At 41.2% G+C, this 24820-nt stretch overlaps 1 protein-coding gene across 3 annotated transcripts in view; it reads right to left on the bottom strand.

Annotated features, from left to right (window-relative positions):
• rcor3 (REST corepressor 3) overlaps positions 1 to 23148 on the bottom strand; it is a 33993-nt gene extending 10845 nt beyond the window's left edge. For 2 of the 3 annotated variants that reach the window (XM_084460330.1, XM_084460332.1), the window contains exons 1-6: positions 22948 to 23148; positions 22774 to 22830; positions 22062 to 22315; positions 21821 to 21982; positions 17521 to 17645; positions 17332 to 17410 (exon numbers count right to left, since the gene is read on the bottom strand). In XM_084460330.1, coding sequence (XP_084316456.1) covers positions 17332 to 17410; positions 17521 to 17645; positions 21821 to 21982; positions 22062 to 22315; positions 22774 to 22830; positions 22948 to 23071 — 801 coding nt within the window. In that variant the 5' untranslated portion in view covers positions 23072 to 23148. The remainder of the gene's footprint in view (positions 1 to 17331; positions 17411 to 17520; positions 17646 to 21820; positions 21983 to 22061; positions 22316 to 22773; positions 22831 to 22947) is intronic. The other variant, XM_084460331.1, reaches the window with a different exon arrangement.
• Between the last annotated feature and the right edge of the window lie 1672 nt (positions 23149 to 24820).

Genomic DNA, 24820 nt, shown 5'->3' with positions numbered 1-24820 from the left:
GAGAATTATATTGAAAAAAAAGTTAATTTGTAATAAGGTGATAGTTTCATAGTAATTTCTTGGTAATTTCTCAGGAACAGCCCCCTAAAATAAAGTGTTTTCCTAATGTGTAATTTCCAAGTAATGTCTAGGTCATTTCTTATGAAGAGCCCCCTAAAATAAAGTGTATTTCTATGGCATAATTTCCAGGTAATTTCTCAGGAACAGCCACTCAATGAACTTCAAGTTGATTCTGAGAGCTGCCGGTGTGGGGTAGCTGAACCAGTAGATCGTCTTCTTGTGTACGCCAGGCTCCCTCAAGATGTTGGCTGTGTGCCCATCTCGCTGGACGCACAAAGTGCTGCCCATGATTCACCTGGTAGCGCACGTACCCGTCTTATCCTAGATCAACCTTTATCATTTAATAGTGTCCTTAAATCGGATGAATTTTGCGGAGGTTTACAGCGTGAAGGGATGGCTGTTGTATGTTCGGTGAAATTACTACTGTTTACAAGTTACTGTTTGGGATTTGGCTTTGGCAAAATTATTTCCCTTATATCATATAATTATTTCTGTTATATCTTATAAAGAGGTTATAAAATAATCACAGATTTTGAATGACGCACGCGGTAGCCTACGGTACATCGTGCAGAAAATAGACATGCATGTCATAACGCACGCTCTGTGTGCAGAGATTGCAATAATATAATGCAGCTCAGCTGTTAAAATAATAATTGAATTATTAATTCAATTATTAATTATTATTGAAATTGCAATTCCCGTTTTCCCGCTGTTCATTTCCCGGGAAACGAGAAATTGTTCAGAGAACGGGTCCCGGTAATACCGATTTAACTCTAATGATATAAGGGAATGATATAAGGGAAATAATTTTGCCAAAGCCAAATCCCAAAATAGATTTGGATATTGAGCCATCATGAATGTTCAATATGTTGCCCATGGCAACTGTATTTTTTCAAAATGGCCAGCAAATAACCAAAACGATTGAGAATTTTTTATAAAAGATGCGTTAAAGACATTAGTTTCACTTTTGGCTTTTGCACCTGTAAGCTACTTGTAGGGGAGGCCACGTAGAGGCTGTCTTTGTCACCCCCAATGTTATTTTTTGTAATTTTGTTGTATGTTTTTTTATATATATATACAGTGGTGGCCAAAATTATTAGAACACCTGACGGATCTGAATATATTGACCTTTTTTGCCTCCAAAACATGATTTCATGCACAACAAATAATGAAGTATTGAATAAATGAAGTGATTCCTACAGTTTTTATCCACTTTTAAAGGAGTAGTAAAGGGAAAATGCATGTTTAGCCCTGTTTTAAGGTTACTTATGATCATATACAATGATTCAGATCAAAACGCTGACAAAGCTAGCATGTTTCATGAACATTATGGAATTAAATCATGTTTTGGCAAAAAAAAAAGGTCAATATTTTCAGATGTCAGGTGTTCTAATAATTTTTGCCACTACTGTATATAATATATATAAATTATTTATTTTTCTTTTTTTTAAGATAACAGCAATGTTAAAGATAACGGTATGAAAATAGTAATTGACAGAAAAGGTCTCAAAGCATAGCTACATGTTTTACGATTCAGAACTTGAATTTGTATAATTCTTCAGAAGCTAGAAGACTCAAAACAAGTCATATCATTGATTCCTTAAACCTAGGATCTATCATGTGTCACAAGTCTATTCAGCACTCCCCTTCATAGTAACAGAGGGCTGTGCAGTTTAATGCTGCTTTTTTGCACTTGCAAAGCCAAATCCCAGATCAATTTACATATTTATTATCAGGTGTTACATATTTACATATTTACAGCATGTTTATCACTTCCAAACATCAGTCTCTTACTTCCTGAAATTTTACCAGTTTGCACAAATCTTGCTTTGATTCATTCTTGGACATCAGCCTCCTGCTGGTCTCCTGAGCCCTGATCCCTCCATCCCTCTTTTCCTGTGAAAAGTACTTCGCTGAAGCTTCCGTCACCATCTTAACAACCCTCTCAATGCTGTGTGTGTGGCAAGGCAAGTTGAGCACCTCCATGGGGGTATTAATGAAGTTCTTCACCTCCAAGGTGCTTAGTGAGCAGGTGAGAGGTGGCTCTGACACACCTTCTGACCAGCTGATCAAGTCACCAATTCTGGAAGCATCACAGTTGATGTCAGGTGTCTTTCTGGTCCTGACAGAGGAGTCCCCCAGCTGAGTTTCTGGGTCCCCCTCTCCCCTGACGGCCAAGAGTCTCTCCACTCCCTCAATCCTCTCCCTCTGATCCTCAGAGCACAGCAGTGTTTGGAGAATGGCTTCACTGTGGGCATACCAAGCAGATCTTCTCACAGTCGGCATCACAAGATCCAGCACCTTCTTCCTCTGCGACTTGAGACAGTCCATCTGAAACAGGATGTGCCTAGGTTCTTCGATCCAGGAGTGCTTGACCTTCAAGTTGAACCAGCATGTATAATACACTCCAATGATGTATTCCACAATTAATTGCAGATTCTTCTGATTTGTTCCTTTCAGACCATGCTTTGAGACCTAGAGCCTGAGAAGTCTGTTTGCTGTGGTGAGCCAGCGGCTGTGGTTTACTGGTCCAATCTCCAATAGAGCCAGCCGCGCAGGAAGCACTCCATCTCTGATTGCACAGACCATTTTATAGCCATAGTGTTGATCAGTTGAGAGATCTTCAATGACTTTGTCAGGCAGCTTCATCAGTGGAGGGCCAACAATGATTGGGGTGACGTTTGGATTGATATCCATGTCTGTAGCAGAAGCAAGGAGTTTCCCTATGGGTCTTGAAAACTGATTGTGTGACAGAGTAGGGTCATCAAGGTGAACAATGAGATGGCGCAGGGGAAGTCCATTAGTACATTACTTAAGATATGAACAGAAGACAGATGGTTAAGGATTGACATCCAGCTTGCAGCAACAAAATGCAAAAACTGTTTTCGAGGCAGGATTTGTGCAAACTGAACAAAGTTCAGGAAGTAAGAAACTGATGTTTGGAAGTGACAAACATTCTGTAAATATGTAGATATGTAAAACCTGTTGATAAATATGTACACGTTTGGGGGATTTGGCAAAATGATTTCCCTTAATCATTCAATATTTTATAAAGAGGTTCGTAATGGTAAAAGTGGCAATTTACAAATACAAAATGATGTAGGTAGGAATGGTCCTATCCCAAAAATAAGCACATATTTGAATTCCTGGTTGACAAACATGAAATAGACACCCCCCTCAGTTGATTTGGGAAAAGAAAATAGTATGACCCGCCCTAGTGGGCTACCCTACAACATCCCATAGGCCATGTCCAGCCACTCCAGCTTTGTGTGGAAATATTTCCGAGCAAACAAAGACGAAGCGACCTGCATCCTCTGTGAGAGAAAATGTCAATGTGCCAGAGGTTCCACGAGTGGCATGATTCGTCACTTGGATACATGGCACGATAAAAGGCCAGCTGCGGCTGGTGCTGTGCCTCCCGAACCTAAACGAGTACGGACAATGGATGACTACATGACCTGCAAAGTCTCGCTTGGAGAAAAGTTAGCGGAGATGGCAGCATTCGATGGAACTTGGAAAGGCTTGTTTTAAAAAAAAGTTGAAGAGTATTTGAGTTACGTGCAGTCTGACTTCAGAAACGTCAGGTTTGTTATTCAGTCATTCTAGTCAAAAAGCTTGTTCAATAACATTCAACATAAGTTGCAAATTTGCTTTTAAATTTAAAGTTAAAATTCAGTTCTCCCACCCCATGTGTCTTTGTAAATAGGGAAATGTATACAGGGAAATGTTGCATTTTGCCTTTATTATTTTCTCAGAATGCACCAGAATGCTTGATTTACATGTGAAAATCACTAAAAAATCTTCTTGGCTGGGGATGCCCCCAGACCCCCCTACAGGGATTGGGTTTACAAACTTTCAGCACCACCTACTATTTTTTTCACCAGCCACCACTGCTCAGAACATTTCTTCTGAAAGAAGTTCAGATTCTGCTGAAGAATACAGCCATGATATCGCAGCACGTGAGGGCTTTCGCTAACATGGAAAAAGACAAGCTAGCTGAGAAGTTACAAGACTTGGTGAAGAGTGGTGCATGTTTTTCACTGACACTCGATGAGTATACTTCTACAGTTTTTGAGTGTCAATCTGCATGGAACCAACGAGTACTGGAACCTTGGCGTGGTCAGAGTTAATGGCTCTATGCCAGACGAAAAAGTGAAGCACAACGTGGAACTGCAGCTGCAGGTTTAACCTCGAGTTGGACAAACACATAGTTTGCTGCACAACAGACAGAGCGTTGGTCATGGTAAAATTTGGAAAGTTGGTCATGCCAGATTTTTTTTTTTTTTTTTGTGTAACTTACATTTTTATTGATAGTTTTTCAATTTACATATATTCAGGGATACACAATAATGAGAACATTTGTGAATTCACAAAAACAACAAAAAAATAAATAAAAGTTATTATATAAATATTAAAGATAATGCAGTGACATGCGGGCTTCCTCTCTCATTCACATGTAGCGTAACACAGTATTTACAATCCTGATGATCTGTGGTGTCTTTCTTTTTTCATCTGTCACAATATTCCTGGTCCTCTTTCTTATACACAGTCCATTTCCCCCATTTCCTATCAAATTTCTCTGCTTGCACCCTCAATATATGTGTGAACCTTTCCATATTGTGTATTTCCTCTACCACACCCAGCCAATGCTCCTTCGTAGGCGGATCAGTCTTGTACCAAGCTCTTGTTATAGCTTTCCTACTAGCAGCCAGCAGTACCTTGACCAGTTATCTGTCCCCCCCTTGTATGTTTTCGTCTGTCAAATTCCCTAGATATAAAACCAAGCCAGTCTTAGGTACTTCATAACCCAATATCTTATTCAATACTTCACATACTCCTTCCCAATACTCCTTCATCTTTGGACACTTCCAGAATATATGCGTGTGATCCGCCCCAACTTGGCCACACTGTCTCCAACAAACATGCTCTGGTGCATGCTTCCTCTTCACTTGTGGAGTTATGAAGTACCTGATGATATTTTTCCAATTAAACTCCCTCCACACCCTTGAACCAGTAACTGAGTGCTGGACCCTACAAACATTCATCCATTCTTCATCGGTCATCTCTATCCCCAATTCCCTATCCCATTTTTCCTTCACATATTTAGTCGAGTTACCCCTGTTCTCTATCAGTGATTGATATAAGGCTGATATGGCCCTAACTTTCTTTCCTTTATATGCATTAATCATTATTTTGACCACCACCTTGTTCTGCTCTATAGACTTGTCCATTCTTTTTTCCTTTTCATAATAATCTCTCACCTGTATGTACCTATAATAGTCTCCTCCTCCCAAACCAAATCTGTCCCTTAGGTGTTCAAAACTTTGTATATCCCCTTTTTCCACGATTGAGCACAGTGCCGTGATGCCACACCTCTCCCACCTCTTAAAACCCACTGTCGTGTGCTAACCACCTCAGAATCTTGGTCTCTTTCTCCAATTTGTATGTCTTTATTACCGTGTTCCAAATGTCTAAAGTGCATTTAGTAATCGGATCCAATAATTTCCCCTGCTCCTTAAATAGTTCCCTATCCCCTAGAAGTGTCTGAATTTGATAACCCTCCACTTTTGTTTCTATGTCTTTCCATCTAGCTATGTAGGTTTCATCGCACCAACACACCGCAGCCCTAAGCTGTGCTGCATAGTACCATGCAGATTTACATGCCAGATTTACAGCAGTGCTTTGCACATGCGGTTCACCTAGCAGTGACTGATGTGCTGTACCAGAAAATCAACCCCTCCCTGATCATCAGTGACAGCCAGCGTGACCGTATCCAGCAGCTCGTCACCTGCCTCAAACCCCTCAAGATGGGAGTCGAGTCCCTCTGTCACCGGGACACCACGCTGGTCAAAGCAGACGGGATCTTCATGTTCATGTTGGGTGAAATGGAGAAGCAAGACACAGCTCTGAGCCGAGAGATGGGTGAAGCACTCATGAACAGATTCACAGAGCGAAGACTGAGGGGTCCAGTGTCTCTGTACAGGTAGGCTAGATTTTCACTAATAATAAGTAGCCTATTATTATTATAGTTATTAATATAATAATAAATATTACATATTTATAATATAATAATCATAGGCATATTGCCTAGTTTTTGTGTTTTAAATCATATTTTAGATTTAATAAAGTTTAGGTCTCTGGTCAGCATATTAAAGCAATTTTGAGTAGCCTACATGAAAGGCGCTAGGCTATGGCCTACAAATCAGATGTAGGGTAATATTATTATTATTACAGCTGTGTAGCCTAAATATATAGGCCTAGGCTAATAAAGACTTTCACTGACATATTTTCTATTTAACTGATTTCATCCTCAGGTAGGCTACCTCCTGGATCCTGCGGTGCTGAAAACACAGCCGGCCACCAGCGAAATCATCTTCATCCCCTCAAGACAGATGCTGATCAAGATGGCAACATGCTAAACGCCTGTTTAACAACCGTGACAACCCGGAGGATGGAGAGGGCACGGAAGAAGACACGGAGACACGGGAGAGGGTAGGCCTACGGAAGAAGACATGGAGGGCTCTGGAGGGGAAACGCTCGAGACCCAACCAGCGTCGCAGAGTGAGCAGCAGTCCACCCTGGCAGAGAACCTGCAGATCGCTATATCCATGATCACCAAACCAGCCCGAGATGGATGAGGCCGACCTGGTGAAAATTATAACTAGAGTTTTCCCTCTTCGAGGCCACCAAGACCCGACCACCACGCCACCTCCAACAGCTGTTCGAAGCGCTTAGTACGATCCAGGCCACGTCCGTGGAGACGGAGAGAGCTTTCTCTGTCTGCGGACATTTCGTTACCAAAGTCAGAAATCGACTCAGTGCAGAGTCGATCGTTGCACTATGTTTCCTGAAAGCTCACTTCCAAAACTGCCAACATAGGCTATATCAGTGAGGCTATAGGCCTAGTCTTACATGCACCATTTTCTCAAATGACTGTCATTCTCTGGATATGGGGCTATAGGCCTATGCCTATATTTTGTTTTACCCACCTCGGATCTGTTCAGAAGTCTGTTTCTCATTATTAATGTGAGCATTAGGCCTGTGAGTGCCATGCAGGACTGGTTTTATTTTTCTATATGATTTACCCAATCTCGATCGGTTCTTGAAATGTTGCATTTTGCACCCGAGTCTGTTTTCTCAACATTAATGAGTAGGCTATTAGGCCTTTGAGTACTATGATTTTATTTTTCGATAAATTAGCCCTATTTATTTTCACAGGCTACTGTTAGGCGTACTTTTTAAAAAGACCTACCTCTGTTTTTCTCATATTATGGATGTCATGCAAACCTGTTTTTTTTATTTTTCGAGGCATTTAATTGCACAGGCTGTCACAGTCACTTTATAAAAAAGATTAAGATATTTGTGGTGAACTGTCCTACGAATGACTGCAAAATACATATTCTGTAAACATTGAGCATTGAGTGATCATTTCGGAGCAGCGACCTCGTGGTGAATTTAAGAAATTAAATGTCTTAAGTTTATTGTGTATAACCAGGCCGGCTGTTAGTACTTCCCTGCAGTCGGATTATGTAGGCTACATCCGAGCATTACTGTAGAAGCTGCTGATTGCCATATTGCCATTTAAACTGCGTTCGTTTAGATGACAAACAGCATACAAACACGCCTCTAGAGTCCAAGCTATTCTGCATGTGAACTTTATCTCAATATAGATTCTAGTTTAAAATTATTAGAGTTGTGTGCACTGTGTGCGCTCCACACCATAAAATGAAAAACATTATTATTATATGACACACGATGGAACTCAGTGTTAATCGGCATGGAGCGAATGTCTCGCATAGCAAAACGAAATACCAAGGCAGACGGTGCAGAAGAGAGTGATGCCACTGCCACTCCTGCACACAAGAATCTGATCCTGCACACAGTCTGAGATGAGTTTGGCTTCCGTCGGTTCTCTCCAGAGGAAATCAACTTCATACACCAGTTTGTGAATGTGATGAAGCCCATAGCACTCGCACTGAACATCCTCCAGGGAGAGGAGAACACCTTTCTTGGCTACTTGGCTCCAACCAAAGTGCAACTGCAGTGATATGAACGACCTGTTGGAAGAGAGCACAGAGCCCAATGCTGAAGAAGGTCTGGTCACATGCCGTCCCCTCATAGAGAACATCCTAGAGTCACTGAGCAGAAGACTGGAAGGCATGCTGGAAAAGAGAGAAAACATACTGGCTGCTATGCTGGTGCCAAGCTGGACTGGGTGGAAAAGGAAGAGAAAGATCGAATTATGGTGAAGAGAGAATTTCAAACCCTCCACTCTGATGACTCTGAAGCAAGAAGCTCTGATCAGTCCCAGTCCACTGCTGCAGCAGCACCATCATCCTTCTTCAGGTTTAAACTAAACTCACAGCTTCCCAGGAAATCTGAAGTTGACACTTACTTGGATGCACCTACCAGATGGGTTTGACGAGTTTGTGCTGCTGCCCAAGCTGAAGAAGATGTTCATAAAGTACAACACAGCACTCCCCTCCTCCGCTCCAGTGGAAAGGCTCTTCATCGTCGGTGGTCAAATATATTCAAGTAAGAATGAAACAGGAATCAGTCCTGTGATTAATTGTTCTACATTTCCTGAAAGTGAGGTAGCAATACAGTTTTGTAGATTTTACTGATCATAAAACTTTTTTTTTTTTACTGTTCCCTCTATGTTCAGGCCCAGGAGAAACAGACTTGGAGATGGAAACTTTGAGAAACAGCTGCTGGTGAATACCAACAAAAAGAGGAGGTAGGTTATTTATTTTCATATTATGTCCACTTGGTGGCACTGACTTTTTAAAATCATCCAAACTGTAGTGAACAGCATTAGCGTGCAGAGTGTGTAGTGTGCAGAGCATGTAAATAACGTGAGCATCTCCTCTTTAAATACAGGAAGTAACAGCAGATCAGTGAACTCCAGTCCAGTGAACTCCCGTCAGTTGTGCCTGTTGGCAGCCACCCCACATTCACACCAGAGAAACCACAGTGAGCAGCATACTTGGAGTCTTAAAACCAAAATACCTCTACAAGGGGGAAGTTCTGTAAGCTTTTGAAGCTTTAAATGTGCTCTGTTCGATTTACTGCACTTTTTGTAAAAAAAAAAAAAAAAAAACATTATATATCCAATATATGCAATAAATAGGTCCAGGGGAGTCATAACTATCTGTTCATGAAATATAGCCAACGGTGTCGTGCCTGTGGAGCAAATGCAGAATTTATTTTTATGAGAGAAGCCGGCCCGGCGCTGAGCCCCACCCCCTGAACGGCACGGTATGGAGTGAAAACACCCACTTGTTTATATCTGATACGCTGCACCACTGCCCCATCTAGTGGCCAATAAAAATCGAACTGAGCACCTTTAAAGGACTTCTCTAAGCTAAATGCACTGAAAGTAAATTAATACATGTGTTTCAGTAAGTTTATTCACTGACCTTCTAATGTACATGTTGCCTCGAAAGGCTATACCCTGCCCACCAAGATACATAACTGCAACAACTATCTTTGTCAAGAGACTGTCACTATCAGAGTACCTAGCCTCCTGTGGCCCAGGCGCTTGAAAGCTGTGCATCTTCTGGCCTTTTCTCTTGGGCTTTGACAGTCACAGCGTGACAATGGGCATGGCTGTTACTGTCGTTTAAAGCCAACTCTGGCATTTTTCCAGTTGTTAAAGCCCCCTGAACAAAATGTTTTTTTAAGGAAGAGTTATAATGAAGCCAGCTATATTCTTTGAACCAACTATCCTGGAAATGCAGGACCTTATTCACAAGCCTTTGTACTGGAATGTGCTTAGCATCAGGTTGGTTTGGCTTATCACCAAGAATGTCCAGATCTTCAAACTGAACTGCACTGCCTGCTTCATCCCCACAAATCGTCAAATATAATATTTCTTGATAATATATGATCTAGCAAGAGGGGGAAGAATGGGGAAAGGGGATGGAAACAAAAAAAGCATTGTTGCACAGCCTACAAACGAAGAAAACACAGAGAACAGCTCTCCTATAAGAGCACAAGATGGTGAAGCTAGCCCTTATCAACGTGAGGCTACAAGTTTGGTGAAGGTTCTGGAGGAGATAAGGGACTTTCGCAAAGACATGAAACAATCACTAGACGACATGAAATCCGAGCTCACCAATGTTAATCAAAAAATAGTGGTGGCCGAAACGCGAATTGAAACTGTTGAAGATCATGTTCAAAGCGTGGAACAGGTGCTAGGTGAGATGATAAAAGTGATAGAGGAGAACTCTCTCCTCTATGTAATATGGTTACATGTGTTTTAAATGTTTTACCATAGGCTATATCCCTCTTATCAGAATGGATTCGTTTTATAATAAGAACGACATGGATTTATATAGCACCTTTCACAGAACCCAAGCTTAAATTTTAATTTTTATGCTTGATGAAGGCCTACTGCCTCCTACTTTACCATTTGATGTAGGCTCTGTATATAAAGCAATTTGAGCTGCAGTCGATGTCTGAAATAACATTTTATTAAGTTTAACATCATGACCAAGATTATTCTGCAACCATCCCACATCTGCATGCACATACAGTAAGAGATACAGTAGTTCATCCCCATCAAATGTGTGCAACTACCCCCAGATCATTAAATACCATAGTCTGCATTAATTAGCCAATAGCTGTGCGTAATTGGATGTGATTGCCACTTGGATACACCTGGTGTCTGTCATCACACACACGAGCAACTGGTGCATTGGGTAGCAGGTATCTACAGTATTGTCGGTAAACTCCGCTGCCACTAGTTGCTTCTTGATCAACGATGCCTCCTGGTGGTTAGTGTGCAACAGTGTATGAAAACATGTTGATGCTTCCCGCCAACGCATTGTCACCACAGCGCTGCTACTGGCATGCCACGCCGCCGCTTTCTGCGTCTTCCAAAATTAGAGGCTCAGGCACTGTAGTCGCCATGAGTAAAGATCACTCATTATTGGCAATTATATCCAGACATTAACTAACGCATCTTTTTTCTCCATCTGTAGGCAATTTAATTATTACGAACATATCTATCTACAATAGGCTATCTATCTGAAGGCTATAGCTTTAGTCTAGGCTACACTGCCTTTAGTTCAAACTAGTATATTACTTATAGGCTATTATATTGTGTGTATTGTACATCGTATTGTATATTGTATACATTGACATTCTATGAGCTAAAGTCTCATGAGATTTCAAACCTCGACAAGATCCAGAGTTAGCAAATCACTTCCTTCTTTTGTTGTCACTTCTATGGTTAGTGTTCTATTTAGTAGGCCTATTATAGTATTAGTATTGCACTATCTTAGAACATTGTGATGCCTTGTGTAGGCTATGTTGCATATTTGCATTACTTTCAGGAGTGCTGCAACGTGCACAAACATGCAATGTTCAAGAACTCTAGTGAGCCTAGGCCTAGTAGAGCGCAGTATTTCAGTATACAGGGAGGGAAATAATTATTTGATCCCCTGCTGATTTTGTACGTTTACCCACTGGCAAAAAAATTATCAGGCTATAATTTTATTTTAACAGTGAGAGACAGAATAACAACATAGAATCCAGAATAACACATATCAAAAAAGTTATAAATTGATTTGTATCTGATCTAGTGAAATAAGTATTTGATCCCCTATCAACCAGCAAGATTTCTGGCTCCTACAGACTGGTTATGTCCATGAGGCACACAAATGAGTCCTCTCCTAATCTCAGCTCCTTACCTGTATAAACGACACCTGCCCACAGAAGTAATCAATCGATTCCGAACTCTCCACCATGGCCAAGACCAAAGAGCTGTCCAAGGACGTCAGGGACAAGATTGTAGACCTGCACAAGGCTGGAATGAGCTACAAGACCATCGGGAAGCAGCTTGGTGAGAAGGTTACAACAGTTGGTGCTGGTGTTGATGAATATTCGCAAATGGAAGAAACACAAAATAACTGTCAATCTCCCTCGATCTCGGGCTCCACGCAAGATCTTGCCTCGTGGAGTTTCAATGATCATGAGAACGGTGAGGAATCAGTCCAGAACTACATCTTTTCAATGATGTCAAGGCAGCTGGGACCACAGTCACCAAGAAAACAATTGGTAACAACAACACCGTAATGGACTGAAATCCTGCAGCGCCCGCAGGGTCCCCCTGCTCAAGAAAGCACATGAACAGGCCCATCTGAATACAGGCCCATCTGAATACAGGCCCATCTGAAGTTTGCCAATGAACATCTGAATGATTCAGAGGAGGACTGGGTGAAAGTGTTGTGGGCAGATGAGACAAAAATCAAGCTCTTTGGCATCATCTCAACTCACCGTGTTTGGAGGAAGAGGAATGCTGACTATGACCCAAAGTACACCATCCCCACCATCAAACATGGAGGTTGAAACATGCCTTGGGGGTGTTTTTGTGTGTTGGCTGTAAGCCGACACACCAAGAAGAGGGAATCCTATTTGTCGCTCCCTGCCTCAACTTCTGGCGAGTTGTTGACCTGCAGTTCTATGTTACCACAAGAGGCAGTGGTCCCAGAACATCAAAAGAAAAAGACTTCCCAGGTCAGTGGTGGCCGAGTGGATAGTGCACTGCCCATCACCGCGAAGGTTGTGAGTTCAATCTTTGGTGAGGACATACCAAGGTACCATGACATATTTTGTCACTGGATGTTATAGAAGTTATGTAACGAGCGTGGGTCATATTTGTTAATTCTATACCCTTTTACAGCCTAGTCAGCACAAGTATGCGCGCGCATTCTTGAAACAGTAGCAGAGGAAGACAGACAAAATCGCCATTATTAAGCGTACGGACTGGACTGAGGACATCATCAAAAATGCCCGCGTTTGCGGTGCCCATTTTATATCAGGTAAGTTATTTTGACTACCTGGTTTCACTGGAATGTCTGGTTGAAATGTAGCCCTTCTCAGTCCCGTTGTCGCATTCCACTCGCTCATGCCAGACAACAGTCCTTTGCTGGTCCATTCACTTTGCCGTCAAAAATAAATCGGAATCGGCCTAGTTAGGAGAGGCGCTCATAGATAAACATGAAACTTAACTTACCTAAGCAAAAGTGTCTATTTTAACAAATGCTGGGTTGAAGCTTCAAAGCACCGCCACCACCACAGAAGAAGACTACCTCGGAAAAATAAATTATTTATTGGTAGCGCTGAGGCTTTAAATGACATCATTTGTTAAAATAGACCCGTTTGCTTAGGGAGGTGAAGTTTCATGTTTATCTGACACTTGTAAATATGAGCGCCTCTCCTAACTAGGCCGACATTGATTTATTTTGACGGCAAAGTGAATGGAGCGGGAAAGGACTGTTGTCTGGCATGAGCGAGCGGAATGCGACAACGGGACTGAGAAGGGCTAGTTGAAATGTAGAGAAATATCTAGTAAACAGTAACCCATAACCTGGCTGAGATACTGTGCACGTTCTCTCAAAGTGCTTTAGCTAAGGTTAGCTACTACAAGCTAGCTAGTCCTTGTCACCAACACTTGCCTCACAACGTAGCTAAACTATTCACACAGCAAGCAACGTCAGCTGACTGGGACTGTCTCGTGAGTAGAATAGCCAGTGTTGTGAAATACATTTAACAATTGGTCAGTTGATATGTTGCACAGCAATCGAGCAGGACAATATCATTAGGGCTAGGTTAGGTAGCTAGCAAAGTCAGCTTGCCCAGCTGGTATGGTTATAGGCTCATTCCTATGGGATTGCTTAGTAGTTTGTGATTTAGCAATGGGTTGACTAATCACTAGATCAATATTTTCAGTTGGGGATAGGACTACAACACCACCTGTGCTGTGGCACCAGAAATCTGCTCTGACCACTGTTTTTATTCACCACCATATCATGTTATTATGCAGATTAAATGTACTGTATGTCTACGCGACACAAAAAAAGGCTTTATATAAATGTTATTTTTGGCCAATATTTTAATGCACTATCTCCCTTCTGTTCTGTTGCAGCTTTGATGCTGGGATGCCTGGTGTGGTTGAGGCCAGAGAACACCGTGATGCAACACCAGTCAGGTGTCGGCTGCTGTGCAACGCTGATGTCCAGCCCCCCCAAAGATGGTCTTCAGGTGCAAGCCCCACCCGAACAGGACATGGCCAGAAAGCAGTATCTGATCATGGATGGCTGTGACTGTGTCCATGATACAGGCAGTGCAATTACATAACATGTCAATTATACTGTACAGTAGTGCAGAGTAAGTTCTCTATTGTATAGACAAGGTGTTCAATTGCTCAAGTGTTGTCAGGTGTTGGTTCGAGTGTACAGTGGTGCAGAGTCAGTTGTTTATAGTACTCTGGTTGTACTATACATAGGCCCTCACTCTAATTATAACAATGGCACACATGCCACCCCTTGGACCAACAAGTGACACCTTGCACCTCGTCTATACAATAGACAACTGACTATGCACCACTGTACACTGGAACACTTGAACCAACACCTGACAACACTTGAACAATTGAACACCTTGTCTATACAATAGAGAACTTACTCTGTACTACTGTATACATGTGCATTACATGCCTCTCTTCTTTACAAAGATGGTCACAACCACATGTCCTGAGAGCACATGCAAAATAACAACTTATGGCTACTTTTAATGTGCATGTCTGTATGTTTAATTAAGCATTTAGGAAACGTTTCAATCAAGACTTGAGTATTACCTATTCTGTTGAGTACTACAGTAGGACCCCACTTATCCGAACCCAACGGGATCGAAGGTCGTTCGTATCTCTGAAATGTCCGGATGATTGAAACATATGTTAAAATGCACCAAATTCAATAAGTGGTATACTTGTTTCATATAGACTCATAATATAACAATAAATACCCTTAATTACTTGTGAAAATGCATCAAAATTGCAATCAAATAGCCAACTAAACTCATACAGCCTAGCCTATAATAGGCCTACAGCAGCCTAGAATAAAACAAATTTCCACTTGAGTGCATGCTTTGATCAAATACAGTACTTTATTCTCAAAATAGGTCTACGCTGCATCGATAGGCAACTGTATTCGCAGAACAAAATGGTATAGCCTAAAAACAACCCAACATTAGAACAATTAGAGCAAATGATAATAAATAAATAAATTAAATGACACACAAGTTGTCGTGTCTTAGGCTATTGCAGCCTAAACAACCGATATAGGCTAACGTGGCCTAGGCTATAGGCTATTATTTAACAAATACTGTGGGCTTATCTTCATGCTTACAACACGTCTGTGTTCCTGAAGTCCATTAACTAGGAACGAAAAATGACTCGATACTCCTCTGCTTCAGGTTGCTGACGCGCTTTCTGGCTACCAAGGAATGCAGCTCTCACAGCAGACTCGTTTGCGTTTTGGCTCGACATTAATGTAACAAGGAAATGAAACGTGACAGTAGACTACAGCCTACAGGCAACATGTAGGTCTACATACAGTAGGTCTGTTTTTATTCACAGTAGGATACAGTACGTGTTTATTATGACCGATTTAAATGCAAGTAGGCCTAAAGTACTGTAATGAAAATCCCACCAGTAACCAGATAGCAGGCTCAAAAAAATGCATGTTTTTAAGCATGTCAGGTAGACCGGGAGGTTCGGATCTCTGAAGTTTGGATGAGTGGGGTCCTACTTTATGTTTATAATTGTTCATTCATGATATTATTAGGAGGGCTAGCTTGTAAAATCAATGTGATATTTCCACTATTTCTTTCTTTCGTATTAGTGTGAATGCTTTAAAGCATTCACACTATTGTTATCCAGTTCTTTATCGTTTTTTATTATTATTATTATTACTTCTTCATTACTTATCATTATTATTATTATTATTATTATTATTATTATCATATTAAGTCATTGTTAGTGTAAGGTGGTGTTGACATGTGAAATGTGCTGTTGGTCTAGTGCCCAGAAAGCATGGAACGGTTTGAGGGTGAGAAGGACAAACATGGATAGCTTACTAGCGCTTTATCCTTAAATTGGCATGAGGCCTACATGTACCATAGAGCTAACAGGTGTCTTAGTAATCAACTGACTGTTTGTGTAGCCAGAATTGTATTACCTCCACCCCAGTGAAAGCGCAGGGTGAGATGTTTTTTGTGGTGTATGTTTATTTATTGACTGGTTTATTTATTTGTTAGCAGGATTATGCAAAAACTACCTGACCAATTTTCATGAAACTCAGTAATGGGGTGTAGCATGGGCCAACATAGAACAGGGTTCCCACACCTTCTGCAACATCAAATTCAAGGACCTTTCAAGGACTCTCAAGGCCCAATTCCCTCAGATTCAAGGACCCAATACAGCATAGTTTCAGACGCAGATCAAGATGCAAATTTTTATAATAAGTACTAGCCGCTCACAGACAACTATTAAAAAGATAGGCTTGAATAAAGTCAGGGTGGGACTGTGATGTAACAGCATTGTCACGTTATTGAATTACATCATAGTTACGTATTTCAGCAGCAGTGACAGCAACATTGCCGTACAGTCTCCTTGAGGTAGGTTATTTTGCGACTATATAGGCACGGTGTCGACAACGTCAGCTGTTGGTACCGTCGCAATTTACCAAACTACGACCAATGTGTCCTGTCTGTTTTACGTACTGTGCTAGTAGGGAGGCTCTGCATCGGGCCATATGTATGTCCAGTGAATCTTTGAGCAGCTATTCTTTGTAGATGTCTTATCAAGCCACGCATCCTGGAATTGGCATATTCCCAGCATAGCTGGAGGTTCGCTTATTTACTTACTAGACTATATCTTGTTCGCCGCCAGAAACATTAGACCACACTTTTTTGGGGCAAGTGGCACGACTCTCAGATGGCGAGACATGCAGACAGCATAACATATTTACTAATATTACGTTTTTTTTTTTAATCGAACATATTCTTGCACAAAAATATACATTCAAGCTGTGACCCATGTCTATTTTCAAGCACTTTCAATGACCCATGTATATTTTCAAGCACTTTCAAGGCCTTGATTTTTTTTCTCTCAAATTCACAAACTTTCAAGGATTTCAAGGCCCCGTGGGAGCCCTTTTAGAACCATTACATTTTGGAGCTGATCCAACCCAAGGAGGGTGCCACAGAGCTGCCCAGCCTGGCCACCCATTTACTTTTTGGACGGCCATATCTCTACATGGGAAGGTCAGAGACACTGGGCTTGGACTGGCATATAGCTCTCGACCTAACGAATGCAGCAATACCAAACATGTCCTGTTCGCACGCACACAGACCCACGGAATGCGTAACTGGGCGGAGGTCTGTGCTCTCCAAGCATCATTTCTAGTTTTAGCGATATATTACCTCTTTCTTTGTTTCCTTGGTGGGGTCATAATCGCTATCGTTTGCTTCAACGGGGTTGGCTTCCTCCATCTCTTCATCACTGGATGTCAACAGAAGCCCATCATGAGACACTAACAGGCTACTTGCACATCATTCTGATGCATAATACAATGATACATAACACAAAGACAATATTGTCTGTGGCTGTACCTCTCATCTTGGTTGTTTCTGCTTGCCAGCTTTCTGGCCTGGCGGTCCATGAGGCTGGTCCTAGATCGGGTCTTCTTCCAGGAATAGTAATACTTGACCAGGCTGGATATGGACTTGTCAGGTAACTGCAGTGAACAAAGGACTCTCGTAAAGCAGTTGTAGAATGACAGTATGAACACTACAATGGTACCATTTACATTTTCTGAAATGTGTGTGATTGCTGAAAGCATGCATAGTAACTTATAGCATAGTAATGTATAGCTTTAGTAGTATAACAGTAGGCTACTATTAATGCAAGTACAGTAGGACTCCACTTATCCGAACCCAACGGGACCGAAGGTCGTTCGTATCTCTGAAATGTCCGGATGACTGAAACTTATGTTAAAATGCTCCAAATTCAATAAGTGGTATACTTGTTCCATATAGACTCATAATAGACCGATAAATAACCTTAATTACTTAAATGTATCAAAATTACTGAAAATGCATCAAAATTGCAATCAAATAGCCAACTAAACTCATATAGCCTAGCCTACAATAGACCTACAGTAGCCTATAATAAAATAACCGAATTTCCACTTGAGTGCGTGCTTTGATCAAATACAGTACTTTATTCTCAAATGAGGCGTACGCTGCATCGATAGGCTACTGTATTCGTAGAACAAAATGGTATAGCCTAAAAACAACCCAACATTAGAACAATTAGAGCAAATTATAATCAAGAAATAAATAAATGAAATGACAGACAAGCTGTCGTGTCTTAGGCTATGTAGCCTAAAAGAAAGTCTCTAAAACAACCGATGTAGTCTAACGTGGCCTAGGCTGTAGGCTATTATTTAACAAATACATTAGGTCTAGTAGTCTAATCTACATGCTCACAACATGTCTGTGTTCCTGAAGTCCATTAACTGGGAACGAAAAATGACTCGATGCAGCTTCAGGTTGCTGACGTGCTTTCTGGCTACCAAGGAATGCAGCTCTCGCGCAGCAGACTCCTTTGCATTTTGTGCTCGACATTAGAGTAACAAAGAAATGAAACGTGACAGTAGGCTACAGCCTACATGCAACATGTAGGTCTACATATAGTTCTGTTTTTATTCACAGTAGGATACAGTACTGTAATGAAAATCCCACCAGTAACCAGATAGCAGGCTAAAAAAAAGCCTGTCTGGTAGACCGGGAGGTTCGGATCTCTGAAGTTCGGATGAGTGGGGTCCTACTGTATAGATTAGATTCAAATGGCATGAATGGTATTTAAATGATTAATAAAAATAGTCCACACCATTATCGAAAGGGATTTAAGAAAACAAAAGACAAAAATATATAGCAACGCAGCTCACTCATGATCTGTGTAGTTCAGACCAGTATGTCAAAGAGACGATGCATTAAGCAATTAGACCTCACTTCCTGTATATGTGGCGTTGTAATTGAGTGGCCGCCATGTTAAATTCTGCTTATTGACCCTTAGAGTGCATGCATATATAGTAGATGTAAAGTGTCAACCATCTTAAATTGTGTTCATTCACCCTTATGAAGCATGCGTATTAAGTAGAATGTCAAAAGGATGATGCGTTTAGCAACTAGACCTCACTTCCTGTTGACGTGGCATTGCATTGTCGTTGAGTGGCGGCCATCTAAAATTGTGTCCATTCACCCTCATGTAGCATGCATATTAAGTAGAAAGTCAAAGGGATGATCCATTAAGCAATTTGACCTCACTTCCTGTTTACGTGGCGTTGTCATTGAGTGGCGGCCATCTTAAATTGTGTCCATTCACACTTAAACACTGTGAAAGTATAGGTGCCAACAAAGTGTCTAACAGGAAGAAGAAAAATAACTAGAATGGGAACCAACCGCCTTTCCGAAGGTTCCCCATTCCGATGATTGACCTCCATTCATCGGAATGGCGGCCCCTTCCCTTTTTTGGAAAGGGTCCGCTACTCCAAAAATAAGACCTCAATTCATCGGAATGGCGGCCCTTCATCTTTATTGGAAAGGGTCCACTATTCAGAAAATTAAAATAGGGCTGCCAATCCGAAAACTGACTCACCTATGTCCCAGAGACCTGACAGTAGGCTATATGGCGAGCCTAAAAAAGACATATTTCCCATGTACCTATATGTTAGTGATTTTCACCGGGGACACGATAGCCTAATTCTGGCTGAAATTACTGTTTTTCCAGAGAACTCCGAGGTCCTCTGGTAGGCTAATTTTATTACTAGCTATCCGAATCGACATGTCAGATATTTGAATACCAATTACATAATTTGGGGCAGGACATTACACTGCGTTTCCACCTTTGTATTGCATGTTGTGAGTGGGATAATAGGCCTATTTGTGCATACGATACAGTGTGGTCCATAGATCTTATATGGCATAATTCACCACAGTACGTATCTTATATGTAAGGCTACTTTTCCAGATATATATATATATTTATTTCCTCACATCAGGTAGCCTATGAACAGCTCAAAGATGGCTCTCAACCTCAGTCTGCGGCAGGTCTATTATGCACTTATTATTTTTTAACATCTATGGGCCTATATCGCTGCCATTGTTTTGCAGACTGCTCCTGAAGAATGCTTACTATGCACAAATAGGCCTATTATCCCACTCACAACATGCAAAACAAAGGTGGAAATGGAGTGCAATGTCCCGCCCCAAATCATGTACACATAATTGGTATCACATAGCCAGGGACGGCGCTACACCGGGGCTAGGCAGGGCTATAGCCCCGTCACAAATCTGCTTAGCCCCGATTAAGCCCCCTCAAACATTTGGGTATATTTTAAGTAAAAGTTCATAATCAGCCATTCTCTTCATAATCAGGTCCCATGGTTGCGTGCTCGTGCTACAGGAACCCTGCGATGCGCGTGGTGGTGTCTGGTCTGGTTACTATGCCTACGAGCCTAACAGCTCGCCTCGCCAGACGAGTCGCACTGATGTGAGTGTGCTCGTACGTTAGCCAGTCGTTCATAATGGATCGTTTTGTAATTCGAAAGAAAAGAGACTTAAGTCTAGACGAGGGGGACATGTTACATGTTCTTGTTGGCATGTTGAATATTCTTAGAAAGCATGCATATTAAGTAGAATGTAAAAAGGGATGTTGCATTAAGCAATTAGACCTAATTTCCTGTTTACGCAGCATTGCATTGTTGTTGAGTGACGGCCACCTTGTGTCCATTCACCTTGTGTTCATTCACCCCCATGAAGCATGGGTATTAAGTAGAATGTCCAAGGGATTATGCGTTAAGCAATTAGACCTCACTTCCTGTTGCATTGTCGTTGAGCGGTGGCCATCTAAAATAGTGTCCATTCACTCTTGGGAAGCATGCATATTAAGTAGAAGGTCAAAAGTCATCCCTCGTGTGAGCATTTCGGTGTGTCATATATATACTTTTATATATATATATATATATATATATATATATATATATATATATATATATATATATATGCATGAGCTGTGAAAACCGTAGGAGGGGCAGTAGTTTACAAAATGTGTGGATATATTCAAATCACCAGCTCTCCTCACTCTAGCAACTGAACCCTCCACACTTTCAACCATTCAATTCCAATGGACAAAAAGTGCCAATAAAAGTTAAATATCTTAAAAACGATAATTGACATCAAAATAAAAAGAATAGAAAAACAAAGAAGCAAGAAACAAGAAGCTAAACTGAATAGAGTTTAAACCGTGTTTCTAGCTTAAACGCTGTGAAAGTAGATAGGTGCCCAAAAAAGTGTCCGGAACAGGAATCATAATAATAATAATCATCATCATCATAATGTAAGAGAACTATAGTTGATTTGTATTCTGCAATCACACCAATTACAGCTAAACTCTGGATGGTCAAACGGTTGTAGGATGACAGTGTGAACATTACAGCTAAACTCTGGATGGTCAAACGGTTGTAGGATGACAGTGTGAACATAACAGCTAAACTCTGGATGGTCAAACGGTTGTAGGATGACAGTGTGAACATAACAGCTAAACTCTGGATGGTTTCTATATGAACTCTGATGGTTGGAGATGTGGATGGCTGATACTGACTATGAGCACGCTTGCTGACAGGAAACAGTATCTATTCTGTGTGTGGCTTTGACATTGGAAGGGTGAAGAAATTAAGGTTAGCAATAAAGTACATGGTAATTAAGGGTTAGAACATGCAGGTGGAGCTACTCGTTTCAGGTTCAATCAATTCAATCTGTTAACACACACAACCCAAAACACAATCAATCAAACTGGCTTGTACAGTATTTGGTCAAAAGTCAGTGAAATGTTGTGTGGGCAAGTTACCATTTGTTGAATCCTATGGAAGCTTTTCCCATGGAAGCTGAAGGCTTGCTCGAACAGAACTTTGTCCTCCACGGTCCACTCGTCTGGGAAGGGGGTGAAGTTAGGCAAGTCTGCCAGGGACCTCTCAATGTTGTGCTTGTGCCAAAACAGCATTCCCAGGGCCTGCAAACATGTACAGATGCATTCACCACTATCATTTACCCCCCCCCCCCCCCCCTAACATTAACGAAAGCTTACATACCTGCTCAACATTATATCCGTGCTTCTCCTTAGCTATGGCAATATATTCATCCACTGTCAGGAGACAATATCTTAATTTACCAATTTGACATGGACTAACATATAGAGTATATGGATGAAGTAGCTTATGGATAAAGTAAAAAAACAAACAAACAAAAAAAACATATACATACGTACATTTAGAGTCCACAATTGCATGATATGGAGACCACACCAGCATTCCGCCACTATCTTTATCTGTGTATTTCGTCGAACCTATAGTGAAATTAACATGAAACATCGGGTCTAAATTTTAACAATAGCATGATGCCTGGAGTAACTGGCTACTGAAGAATATGCCTAACATAATAATTTAATTTGACTAAACTTGGCCAGTTTATGATATTAAGAAGTTGCATGTAGATTTAACAAGCAATAACCGACACAAACTTCACATCAGGCTGTTGCGAGCGGCAGAAGTTGTCAGTTGCTAACTAACTGTAACAGTAGCCTCTGTTATGGTATACCGCAGAGGGCAGCTCGGTATAGCCTCGGTACACACATCTCTATGAAAAGCGATCACTGACAGACTCAATTCATTTCAGCATTAGCTGTCACTGCTAACTCATCTGAAGTGACTAAGGAATTTTACTTAAATAATACATGGTGGTCTTTAAGTATAAAAAGGGATCTAGTGATACACATGCTCCAGTCAGGTAGATCAATATCCTCACCGGGTTCAAACTCGGGAATATTGGCTTGATAATCCGATCCAACGCGCATTCCGACATCTGTTAAAATGAAAATAAAATTGTGTAACATTCTTTATTACTGCCGCCGCCCCCCCGCTCCGCCCGTATACAAAATGATAGTTATGTGAAATACAACCAGGCTGTTCGAGGCTATACCGTGCTCGTCGTCACTGCCACTCTCCTCTGAAAAATGCCCATTCGACGCATTCGACGGACTTTTGGCTCCATTAGAGCGACCCTTGCCCAAGTACTCCGACCCTTTATCCATCATCCCCGGCATGTTTATAAATATTTAGAGCGTCTTCTAAGATGAATTACAAACATGAGCATGCAGTGTACAAATGTCCACAGCCTGCCTTTCTCATAACTCCCTACGCAGCTGTGTCACTGTGCCACGATCCGGTATTAATCCACCATGTTTCTACATTATATATTTTACACGTAGCCCTAAATATCCAAACGTTCTCATTCAGCTCGTTCAACTGCATCATATCAGTTGCTGGTCACATAATCCATGACGTTTACCAAGCCGATATGCAGCAATTTAATTTTCAAAATCAGGAGGACCTAGTTATTCCAGCGGAAGGACTTTTTACGCACTTAACCGAACGGCGACTCCTCCGTGCGCCTAGGAAAAGATGGAGTTGTTTACGAGTAGAACCAATAGAACGACGAATAGAACCCAGTAGACCCATGAATAGAACCCAGTAGAACCATGAATAGACACGTGCTGCAATATTAAGCCAACAGACGCCGTTTGAATGTGAATGTTCCAAGTAATTTTATCATAGACTGTAGCGTATACCTTCATTGGGGGCTTTTACCTTTCACGTAGGCTACAGTTGTATAATTTTACTGAAACAGAGGGCCTAGTAGTTTATTTTAATTATATCCTAATTATGTTCCATTTTAACTTCATGAACAGGACCTAGGCTTTTATAATGGCAACATGACGGCCTACAGAAGTATAAGCGAACAAGAACAATTTCTCAGTCCCCTATACTCAGCCCAGCCTACTAGCCTTGATATGCCAGCAGAGGGAGACATAAGACCAATAATGTTTGGTCCCCGGGAGATCACATTTCCTCAGCGTATTTATTTCCAAAGGAGACTGCAAATGTATTAACTTCCATGGCCGGAATAATTAGCCTACTCATTTCCCCAAAATGATGTAGTTGTAACATAGTTACATGTTTACAACTGTGAGGTATGAGGAGATGTTGTGACTATCCAGTCCGGTCTGCACACACACACACACACACACACACACACACACACACACACACACACACACACACACACACACACACACACACAAACATATTGGCCTATACGACACCACTTTATAACATTGTTTATACCTGTCTGTCTATGAGATAATGTCCAAACTGAAAAATTGAAAGGAAATTGTGGTTAAAGCTAAAAACAACAGCGTCGACAGAGCAATTAATCCACCGAAAATCGCATGGTGAGTGAATGTGAATGTATGATGTTGTGTAAACGTTTACCAGGCAGGTGTCGGTGGCCAAACGAATTTCCTCCATCTGCTTGAACGTGCTATAACCTAAGTATGCAGCCATTATCATTTAAATTTGCTCCAAGAATGGAAGACAGTGGGTAATTTGGTAGCCTACATTTTAGGCATGCTAGCTGTCTACAATGGAATAGCCCACAAACAGCTGTTAAACTCGACTTGTAAAGCGCTTTATATGAGAAAAACATTGTCATCTCAGAAATGTCAGTTCTAGCAGTTCTATATATATATTATGCACATTACACACACACATAGCATATAGACTCTACTGGGTTGTACAACATTTGTTTTGGTGGTGGACAACAATAAAAGCATCAATTTCCCCTTGAGAGGAATAAATATCCAGAGCATCGTCACTCACTCAGCCTATATAGCCTAGTTGTACCCTATATACTGTATTATATAGTTGTAGTCCATACATTATATAGTTGTATCCTATATATTATATAGCCTAGTTGTAGTACATACATTATATAGTTGTACCATATATATTAT

The sequence above is a fragment of the Borostomias antarcticus genome (genome assembly GCF_949987555.1).
Source record: "Borostomias antarcticus genome assembly, chromosome: 31".
In the NCBI taxonomy this organism is placed as follows: Eukaryota; Metazoa; Chordata; class Actinopteri; order Stomiiformes; family Stomiidae; genus Borostomias; species Borostomias antarcticus.
Note: the sequence above shows the minus strand (reverse complement) of the source record. Positions and strands in the feature narration are given on the sequence as shown.